Source organism: Rhagoletis pomonella, unplaced genomic scaffold (genome assembly GCF_013731165.1).
Source record: "Rhagoletis pomonella isolate Grant_MI unplaced genomic scaffold, Rhpom_1.0 Rhpom_scaffold_00006, whole genome shotgun sequence".
NCBI lineage: Eukaryota > Metazoa > Arthropoda > Insecta > Diptera > Tephritidae > Rhagoletis > Rhagoletis pomonella.
This window is the reverse complement of record NW_023458560.1, coordinates 62,369,658-62,381,168: the sequence shown is the minus strand read 5'-3', so window position 1 is coordinate 62,381,168 and position 11,511 is coordinate 62,369,658. Positions and strand designations below refer to the sequence as shown.

General features: G+C 41.6%; 1 protein-coding gene across 1 annotated transcript in view; it reads right to left on the bottom strand.

The window, feature by feature from the left end:
• Positions 1–555: 555 nt before the first annotated feature.
• Positions 556–11,511, bottom strand: part of LOC118741088 (dynein heavy chain 8, axonemal) — a gene marked incomplete at both ends in the record, with an annotated part of 16,513 nt that continues 5,557 nt past the window's right edge. Inside the window, 8 exon segments of the mRNA XM_036472921.1 lie at positions 556–3,428; positions 3,539–3,807; positions 3,870–4,496; positions 4,556–4,689; positions 4,748–5,037; positions 5,095–5,235; positions 7,797–8,421; positions 8,491–8,677. Coding sequence (XP_036328814.1) covers positions 556–3,428; positions 3,539–3,807; positions 3,870–4,496; positions 4,556–4,689; positions 4,748–5,037; positions 5,095–5,235; positions 7,797–8,421; positions 8,491–8,677 — 5,146 coding nt within the window.

The window sequence follows — 11,511 nt, the reverse complement described above, 5'->3', positions numbered from 1 at the left end:
TAATGAACAATGTTCATCACTCCATCGACTTGTGTCACACATCTTTTCTATTGATCAACTGTTCCTACCCATTTGCTACTTGCAGAAGTGTTCCCAATTACAGAATTAGAAAATTATCAAACTGTTATCTTGTATAACTGCATAATGGACTAAAAGCTAAATTTTTTATCTTTTGATACTCTTCCCAGTAGTGTAATGAAACTGTTCCCATTATTTCATTTAAGTTTTTGCCATTTTTATGTAGTTTCTGCTACTCACAAGGTACGCTTAGAGTAAATATGTTTTACGATAGTAAACTACAATAGTAAATTTTTCATAAAAAATGTGCTCGATTCTTATGACCCTTGTTAAAAATATTTTATACTGCATACCTATTCAATTTCTACCACGTATTAAAGTGTTCCTATTTATTATATTTGCCAAAAACTATAATTTTTTTTTTTAATTTACTCCTAACCACGCATACTACTTACTATACCTCACCCCAACCAGTCTTTCTACAACTGTACCCTGTGATAACATTTTAATATATTTATGTACTCCATTTCAACTTACCCTTTGGCTGTATGGAGACAATCGTATCCAAAATGCTTCTCATTGTATTGGTCTGATAGGTTATCTCAGCATTTGAGTGAAATCCATAAACTTGCGGAGGATCCAGTAATGCCATATCGTCTATTGCCTCTAAATATGACTCTTGCTCTTTGAAAGTAAATATCTTATATCCCTTGAAAAACTCAAATGTTGGCGCAAATAAATTATCGTTGAACCATACACGCGCAAAAGTATTCAACAAGCGCTTATCATAATCGTCCGTAACGCGACCACCATATTGCACTTCGCCCAGCATATAGCGCACTGTGGTCCAACTAATACCCTTGCCGGGCTCCAAATCATCCAAGTGATTCTGTACGAACAAACAACTGGCATACCAATCGGCGAAATTAAACTCATACGGTATATTCCAGCCCAGCGGACCGAACTTGCGACGCTCCTGAACAACCGAATGCAGGAAAGAGATCGCAAATACCAGTGGATGGTAGAATGGCGATTGCGAGTAGTCGAGAAAGTCTTGCGACAAGTTGCCGTATGTGCGCTTTAGACCCGCACGTATGCCCGCCGGTGGTTCGTTGGTAAATTTAATCGACATCTGCAGCAAAGTAATCGAAAAGTTATCGTGCGGTTCGGTTGTGATCCAAATGCGGAAGCTGTCGCTAAATGAGTCCGGTTCAGCTTTTTCCAAGTCGAATAGCTGCACGCACAATTCGTTCATGTATTCCAGCCCCAAATGACAGTTTTGCAACAAAACCCAATCGCCGTCGCTCAAACAATTGAGCACCAGCTTGCGTGCGTGTACTTCTTGACCCTGACCCATCGATATGGGATAGCACTTGAGTTCGTTCTTCTTAGCTAGCGCTTCGATGTTGGACGAAGGGTCTGAACCCATTGAAAGGAAGCAAACTAAAGGCGTTAGCGGTCTACTCTCCGACAGCAGTTCATCGAAATTCAAAACGACCGGTTCAGCGAAACGGTCACCCAAAGAACTAGCGATGTATTTGCGAGACTGTGCGATCGTACGATCGACGCACCAAGAGCGTATGAGCAAAAGTTTATGGAAGGGCTGTAGGGAATTGAAACCATCTGGAATGGTCTCATTTTCCGGGCATTCCTTTTTATACCAATTGAACCAACCACGTTCGTTGTTTGCGACCTTTGTTAGCAAATTGGCGAAAAGAGACATCTTCGACAGGTGCACCAAATTCAGCCAAGTCTCATCGGTGATCCAACGGAATGGCACCGGCGGGCAATCATTCAAATTCAAAGCTGCGCCGCCTTTTATGAAATTTTGGAACTCATCATAGCTCACAAGATCCAACTGACGGTCAATGTTGAGCGCCATCAGCAGCACAAACAGGAACTTATGCTGTTCGTAAAGGCCACGCGACTTGTAGCGATAGATCTCAAAAGTCAAATACGAGATAATGCGTTTGATGCGTTTGGCAGTTATGTGCGTCTTAGCCGAGAGGTGCATAGAGGCATCGAAGCGCTCCAGAAACTGCACCAGCGACGTCTGATACATATTATTCACCATCGCCATGCTGCAAACCAAGAAGTACAGCACGCTACCGCGCGTTGCCACCGGCCGATATTCCTCGCGCGCCAAATTAATTTTCGCCTCCGTTAATTTGGCCACCTCGATTTTCTCCTTTACCTCTATGGCCGTATTCTTGCTGGTGTTCAGCACTTCAATGACAGTTACATCATCCAGCAAGCTGCCCTGCGTGGTGGATAGTTTATGTAGCAAATTGGCCTCTAATTCTTTCATCTTCTTCATATTATTCGTCACGGTTTCCACCAACTCCTGACGCTCCTCCTCGAGCTCTTTGCGTTCGGTGAGTATCACACGCCCCAGTAGTTGATCTTCAAGGCCCTTCATTGTCACGGTGAAGTCTATAATGGATGTGCGCGCGAAAACTTCCGGCGTATATGAGGGATTCGGCAATTTAGTGGTTATATAACAACGAAATGCTGGATTGTAGTCAACTTCCTTGTCGCCTACTTTGATTTTGTATGTTGTGCCCACCTTAAGCAAATTACGATCCAAAACATTGTCCAGCATGGGATCCAACTCCTCGGCAACATCTTCAATTATCATAGGCAAGCCCAAGCTTATCGAATCTTCGACATGATTGCGGAAATACTTGTGACTCAGCGCCGTCACTATGAGATTGTTGTGCTTCTCCTTATTCTTAATCCAAGCTTTACCCTGTGACTGCGGATCGATAAGCAGGGGGAAGCGCACAGCCTTCGTGGCAATTATGCCATTCTGCACGGACAACTCATCAGTGGGTAGACCCTGTATATTCCATTCACCGATTTGCGTGCGATCTGTCAGACTTTCTATTATGCTCAAGATAACGGATAACGGTATCATACGCCCGCGTATCTCCTTCAACCACTGGCTTTGCAAATCCACGCGATACTCCTGATTAAACGGACCCGTATACGAGAGGAAGGCGGTGAGTATTATGGTGTCACCCACCAGCCGATCCGTTTCGCTCTTAAACTGCGCAATCTGTTCGGTCCAACGTATTTTCTCGCCGGCCAGGCCGCTAATCAACGCCGTGGCAGCGTCCATTTTGTCTTGCACTTTCTTAGCCTCAGCCAGCACGACATCCTTCTTAGTGATGGCTTCGTTGAAGCGCGCTTGCACCTCGGCCAATTCGCGCTCCTTGGCGGCAAACAATTCCTCAGCTTCTTGCAAATCGGCGGCTGCTTTCTGATATTTCGCTGTTTGTACGGTCAAATTAGCCTTTAGCGGCAGCACCTCTTTATTCACCTCATAGTACTTGGCCATTGCGATGGTCCAAGATAACAGGCCGGCGACATTACCGCAAGCTATCTTGGCCGCTTCAAATGTGTACATGCTGTTGACAGAGAGTGAGAAAGAGGGAGAAAGAGGGAGAAAGTGTTGCGAAAGAAATAAGTGGTAATTTAGAAAGCAAGCAAGTAGCATGTAAATAACAGCGGTACGCACTTATAGTTGAAGTAAGGCACCAACAAGTCCACCATTTCGGCATTAATGATATCCGTAGGATAATCAACAATCTTCTTCAAAAAGCTAGTGTCCGACATCACCTTCAGCGACTCCTCCCAAGAGCTTTGCAGAAATTGCTTTTCAATGTCGGGTTTAATAGGCTTCACTTTCTTGCGGAATAAAATGCACACCGCGTCCATAATGAGCGTAATCAAGTATGGCGGCTTGCCGAGTTTTCTCACAGTCGCAATGTCCGCAGCTTTAATAGTCTAACGACAAACAAAAAATCATGTCAGCACTTTATAAAAGGGAAGCGTATCAGCGAACTTACCCGCAGCGCCGCCTCAGCTTCCTCTAACGCTGGTCGCGCTTTTTCCAACTTAGCCTCGGCCACCTCTTTGTCAGCCGATATAACTTTGACCAGCTCACCGGCCTGCGCTTTCTTCTCGGCCACCTGCACTTTGACAACTTCAGCGGCTGCCGTTGATTCCGCCACTGTCTCCAATACTTGTTCAGCCTCCTCCGTCGCTATGGCGATCACCTTATTCATCTCAATTAGTTCCTTCTTCAACACCGCAACAGCAGCACCCGCCTCATCCAACTTATCCAAACCCGAACTCATGCGATCCGACATTGTAATGATATTCGTCTGCTTGTCTTTGTAGAGCGTCTTGTAACTTTGCAGGAAGGATATCAGCGACTTGGGTGTGACGAAGGTGGTGCGTCGGAAACGTTCGAAATATGAGAGGCATGCCTCAGATACGGTTTCATGTATCCAACTCATTAAGTCTATAACTTGGTCCTTAATCTCATTAGTGCAGACTATAGGGAAATCCTTCAAGTAGTGCTGCGACACAGCAACGCGCGCATCTTCTGGCCACTTTTGGAACCAATCTATGACGCAGCCCGATATGAGACCGGGGAATTTTAGCGAGCGCGCACGGAATTTTTCGCCGATCTGCAGTAATAATTGTAAGCAACGTCGAAATAAAAGTAGCCTAGCCCAACAACACTTACCGGTGAGAAGCACAGCGCAACGTGTAGATTGTAGCGCGCGCGTGATAAGAAGAAATCATAGAGATTGTCTTGCGTGGGTATGCGTTTGGGTTGTACCTTCTTCATAATTGGTATGATTTCCGTGTAGATCTCATCTGAAATTTGTGGAAAAATTCACCTTACTACCGCAACAATAAATCCGCAACGACCTACCCATTTCGTCTTTGGCAAAGAGATTTGCAATTTCTCCCGAACTCAATATGTTGTTAATGAATTCCAGAAAACCGTCATCCTTGATTTCATTATCCGTAAATATAAATGTTATGCCACGTCCTTCCAAGCCGGCTGTGCGATATAAATATTTCAAATCTTCCACAAGATTACCCGCATTATAGGCACGTGTTAGCACAATTTGGAAGAACTTATAATTCGCTATGAAGGATGCCAAACGCGTAAGGCTTTGCTTGCCTGAACCGCCAACGCCGACGAGCAGCGCATTGCCCCTGTAAGAAATGCGACCAGGTTAAGCGCTGTGTGAGTTGGCTGGTAAGTCATCTTACCTCGGCATACTTAATATACGCGATACAATCATTAAATGCACTAAAGCATCGCGAAAAAAGACCAGGTCCATGGTGAAGCCACGTACGTATTCATTGAATTGATCCATGTAGAAGTGAACTTTCTGTTTAACAAAGTCGAAACTGAAAATTAGAAGAAAATGCATGCATTTAAAAGGTCGTAAACTTAGTTTAGGTCGCGTTAGGTTGACATAGTTAAACTCGGCATAACTACTGCGAACGGCAACTGCTAAGTTATCGGGGATCTTTGCTGCTTGCCGAAGCAGGCAACTGATGTTGGTCTCCGCGTTGTTTAAAATATGCGCTCCCTGGTGATTAAGCCGCAGTCTAGCAAAAGCTGAGCAGTTCAAGAGGGAGTTTTGATATTCCACCTCGTCGCCTACCAAGCTGCTGGGGGAACTGGGCGCATGTGAGGTATTTAGCGTGAATCTCAATCGGACAATGTTCTGCCAAATCAAGTACCAGAATTCATAGCTGTGGCTTTGTGAGACTAAGGGGATGACTAGACCGCTTCAATTTCACCTCCGGATAGTCACGATACCCATCGGCCCAAGAGTTGTCTACTTGTAGTCAAAGACACTCCCCCTCTGTCTCCCCTTATTGAGTCTAGCTCGAGGATACCTCTTTGCCAATTCGTCAGCGATATCATTATGTCCTGGCACCCATAAAAGTCTGACAAAGCCTCAGATTCGACCGAAAGAACTCTCAGGCCTTCCCCACTTTGAGCACACCGTAAGTGAGCTCAAAGCTTTGATTGCTGCCAAGCAATCCAAGTAGATATTTACCCCGCTTCCCGGAATGCCGTCGCGCAAATCAGCAGCTAATCAGAAGTGAGTTGGAAGCCCTGAACCAGGCCCGCACTAGACCCGAAAAAGTCCCGAGCTATAACAAGGAGCAATGTTGCTAGAACAGCGATTAGATTAGTTTTCATTTCTACTACTTCTGAATTCGTCTTGGTTTACGCGTGACGGTTTACGCAAATTTTGTACATACCTGGAGAAAACCTTCATTCAGCCTTCGACCCTTTCCGTCAAGCTTCGAGCCACCGTGCAAAAGCACTTTTCCACGTGGACTAAATCAACAGAGTCCTTCTTTAAATTCTTTCCTGCGATTGTATTTGGGCCTATTGAAAAATAAGGCTCAGGCCCAGTTGGAGAAGTGGCTGCTGTTTTTCGGCTTACATTACCTGCTAATGCATCCCCTCAATAATCTTGTGGCTTGAAAGCCAATAGCAGCTGGGTACCAAAAAGGCATCTGATATAGTTAAGCCGTATGTCTACTAGTGCAGAGTACCAGCCTGAAAGTGTATTTCTATTATAGAGTTGTTCCAGGCGACTTTGCTGAGCAACTCTATTTTAAATTTTTTTTTCGAGTTGCATGATCTTGCTAAACAAATTTCCAAGAAGTAGGATTAGTGAAAATTTACATCCTAGTTTATCCATATTTCCATTTTATATGAGCTTTCCTTTGGAAATCCTTCTGAAGTAAAGTGCGTAAGGGTTCTTTTTCCTATCTGATTTAAGGAAGTATATCCAGCTGGATAATTACATTCAGCCGCTACACACAAGCTAGATGTTGATGCTTTGCGAGCAACTACCTCACTGTGGGTGGCTATGGTGTTTCAAGAGACCCTGCTGTTAGGCCTACGGAAAAGGAATATGAAAAATTTGACTAGAGCATAGCTCTGCCCTTTTCACTTCAATGCCTATGTGATTTCCATTGGTTGGCTTAATTGCTAGCATTGTTTCGTTTGTGCCTCTGGCCAAAGTGTTGTGAAGCTATGCGCCTGCGTAGGTGGTTGAAAGGACCTTCGTCTGAAACTTTTCCTGTTACCTTGCTTTTCCCTTTACTGAGAGTTCTCGGGCCAGGTTAAATGAAGAGCATATCTAGGTGGAACTGTGAAAAAATATTCGATTATATACCACTCTGCTTTGTCAGAAAGACGGCTCTAAAACCCCAAAGACATTGGGGCAGACATCTATGACACCTAAAAGAGACAATCCGTACCTATGGCGAATTTCCTGCCCTAGTAACTGAGTGAATTTTCACAGCGGACGCAACTTCCACAAAACCTAAACCATTCCTGAAAAGAAGATATAGTCTTCTAATTAACCTCCATAAATAGAAACTAAGGGCTATCAAAGGCATTCTCACGGGATGCAGCAGGCTAAGATAACATCGGCATAAGGCGGAAATCTGGTCAAATAGTCTATGGAGTTTGAGGTCATATCGAGACGACGAGACAAAAGTCTAGGCTCAATGTGACGAAAAGATGAGCCCATACACTCCCTACCTCCAAAAGCGCGTCTAAGCTTTCTGGGGATTGTAATAAGTATGTAGAAAGCACAAAAGATCCGTTAGGTCGCAGATATCTATCTAACGGTAGGATCAATACGGGAAGTCAAACCCTAGGAGAATTTCGCTCCACCTAATAAGAGCAGTTTTTTTTTTAGAATATTTCAAATCTCTAAGTCCTAACATAGAAAGCGAGTTCGCGAAAGTGTTAAACACAGAGTTGTAAGGCCAGTTCTGCTATATGGATTATTTCTATGGATGACCTACATTACTGGAATAATCCAAGCCAGACTATACCACATAAAAATGAAGCCCTAAAATATGTTTACTTTCAGTAAAAATAGAAAACCTACTTCACAATCGAAAGCCTCCTTTCATTCAGCACTCACCTTGGCATTTCCTCGTATATTTTCGGCGGCTCCAGTGACACTTCCTGCTCATCATCCTCCGCCGCATCAGGGGGGTCTCTTAGAAAATCAACAAAGTACGTTTCTTCCTCGGGATAATGTTCAGCTATTTCTTCTGGCAAATTATTCAATGCATCACGTTTCATGCACGACACAAACCAATCTTTATCCTTGAACTCAGTAAATCGATCGGCAATAACGCGCGTACATTCGTGACACCACAATTTAAGCACCGTTGCTATGCTTTCACACTCTTCCGCCTTGATTTTCAATATACCCTCCCAGATGCGCGACAGATCACGCAAATTGAAGACGTAATGGAAATTTGCCGGTGTTGGTAACATTTTAGCCTTAACATTTTGCCAGAAAATACGTGTGAGTGGCACCAAATGTGGTATAGTGTCTACGACCGCCTCATTGAAGCGCGCCAAACAAAAGTAGCCCTGTCCGATTTTATTGAAAATCTGATCCATCGAATTATTGCTTGGTAAAGTGCAGTTAAATATGGACATGTGACGTTTCAAACGATTTGGTATATCATTACGACCGCCGCCGGGATGTATCATGGCTGCCATTAGTTGTATGTCCATGATGGTGGAGAAATCGCCTAAGGAATGGTGGAGGAGAGTTTTGTGAAAAGAAGTTTGTAGGAAATTTAAGAAATGTAGATAATTACCTGGCTTCTCTAGCGAATAAAAACCACCTTGTTCGATCATTTGCCGCACAATTTCGTTGGTTATTTGATCACCCCATTCATTGATTACTGGCATATTAATGTCATCTATGAAGACAGTCATCGAACGTTGACCGGGTGGACCGTAAGTGGTGCCAACACGTTTCTCCACATATGACTCGATAATGCGCTGTAAATTACAATCAAATTAAATACGGCACACAATAGAAAGAGATCAAACTCGTAACAAATATTGGGGATCTTCAAATGAAATGAAGTAAAGAACAATAAAATGCTGCTATATTGGGATGCCGCCTAAATCTTATTACCGATATGTGCACTCATGCATACAGCTTTCACAGTCACCCTTTATTCATTCAAAGTACTGCATTAGTCTCTTAAGAAATGACTCTCGGAGTCCTACCTAATCTAATTGAAAATACAGGGCCTCCATTTAGAATTGTCAAAAGCTATCGGTGAAGAACGTATCCAAATATTCTAAAAACGTCGCTCGTGTCTAGTGGAAGAAAACAGAAATTAAACCCACGCAGGCGTAGCTCAGTAAACTCCAATGACTTTCATGTGGACAATCATTAATGCATTCAAAATCACACACCGCGCTCGCGAAATGCTTTTCAAACTGCTGCCACTTAGGCTCTACTAACCAAGGAGTCTACCTATGTTTCTTTTGGACAATGGACAATGAAAACCCCTGAAATATAGCAGCATCTGGTAATCAAATCTGGTTTCAAAGGCCCGTAATGCTCTAGAATTTGGCAAGTTTGTCTTTTAAACTGAGGTTCCTGCCATTCAAAAGGATAAGAACTCACTGAAACTTATTTGTATTTGCCTTGAGCTTTTAATACTCATCGCATTCAGAAACTGGGTTAGGTCTTCCATCGAACTCCTGCTAGCGAAAGTACACCATTAATGGATTAGAAGTCTATTGGACTGTCTAAATCAAACAACAAGGAGAAGCAAAACTATCCCTCACTGCTATATGCTTTCTTACTAGCATTTGCAAGGTAATAAAGTATTTGGCAAACCAGGGAGTTGTTTGCTCCGCCCAGTACAGGTTATGTTACAAGAAACAGGAACCAGGCGTAGACATCGCTCTTTAGAATCACTGTACCTAAAAGAAGATGATCTAAATAGCATCCAGCCAAGATACTTCGTGTAATTTCTAAATGATACATAGATCAAAGACGAGCTGTAATCAAATAGCTTGAGTTATGCTACAATAGACGATCCAAACAGCCTCAGAATTCATAGGAAACCGAACCACAAATACGAGGGATGTTTCCAAAGTTCTGGGAATTGTGCTATAATTAAATTACGCAGAACTTATAGGAAACGATATTGGTGCCCTCACGGAGTGTTCGATTTGAAAGTTTAAGTGACGTTAAACGTGCCATAAATAGGTGCATTGAGGAGACACCGAAACAATTCTTTGAGGATGGCTTTAAAAAATAATATAGATGTATTCAGTTAAATGGAGATTATATTGAATAACTACATTGTAATATTGACGACGATTAACAAAATAATAAAAATTATGGCTAAATTCCCAAAACTATGAAAACTTCCCCAAAATGCGGGCATAAAGAAATGGAAAGCTCCAGAAGGAATTGAAGACGCAGAAATCTAGTTCGCAACTATTAGAATTAGCATAAGTTTGTGTCATCCACACTTAATCATTTTACTAGCCTTGGTTCGAGTTGGTATTATTGGAATAGTTTGTCTCGCAGCTTTTAGATAAGTTGAAATAATCGTGCTTGACTGAGTTAAATAGTGCAAAGTTATAATATCTAGTTCAAAGAGTTTCGCACGAGGTTCAAGATAAAGTAGCTCGCGTCCAGAGCCACCAGAATAATATAAGTTCCACTTGTTTCTTCGCCAGCTCACAAAATCTGTAGCCCGCTTTTTCAAGTAACCAAAAATTATTCGAAACCCTCGCTGCTAAAATTATACTGGCGAGAGGATGTTATACACCTTTAAGAGTGAAAGCTGAGCGATCTCGCTTCTTCTTAGAGGCTACGATAATATACTATATCCTTTAGACAGGCCACAGAAAGGCTGTGAACCATAGAGTCGGTTTCGACTTTTTACCACAAGAATCATTTATTTTTAATTTCATACAAAACTCGGGGAAAATGCAAAAAATACCAAGAAATTTTCATCGAAATTTTCAATGTAGGTGACAGTCTCAGCGAAAAACAATTCTCAAAAATCAACGGTAATTTTTAGCGACTTGAAACTTGCTTCTTACTATACTAAAATTTAATGGCCTACAAAACTGCTAACTCAAAATTTGTTTAAGAAATCGGATAGAAAATTTTAAAATTTAAATTATAATTTTAACTTGATTTTCAATGAAGTAAACAGTTGTATCGGAAAAAATATTGAGCTCAAAAATATAAAAAATTAAAAATAACATAAAATATATTTACGTATATATAGTTTTAAACTAATATAAAACTAACTGCTATTTATCGAATAGTTTTATTATATATATTTTCTTATCGGATTCTTAATATTTTACGCGTTTTTATAAGTAATTATTTAATTTATGGATATTGAGGATGAGGAGCCATCTGGCTCCTCAGTAATAGAGCGGAACAAACAGAAGCAAAGGCAAAAATCCATTTCCAGAGAAAAGGAAGTGACTAAAAAATCAAGATTAGAAGATAATTTAAATAAAAATGAATCTTACATTTGCATAAAACCTCTTACTTTATCATCATCATCATCTATCAATCCATCAAAAAATCAAACCACCAAGATCATCAATGAACCTACTAAAGATTTTCCAAATGAACCCAATAAGGAAAATTATTTTTATGACAAAGATTGCAAAGGACCTTTTATTGTATGTATTGACACCAAACCTAATCTAGAAGGAAGAAAACCCATTAACGCTATTACGGTAACAAAATTATTATTAAAATTAAATTATATCGATGTAGAGGACTTATTAAAGGTAGGTTACGGCAGAACTAAAATTATATGTAAAAATTTTCAAAC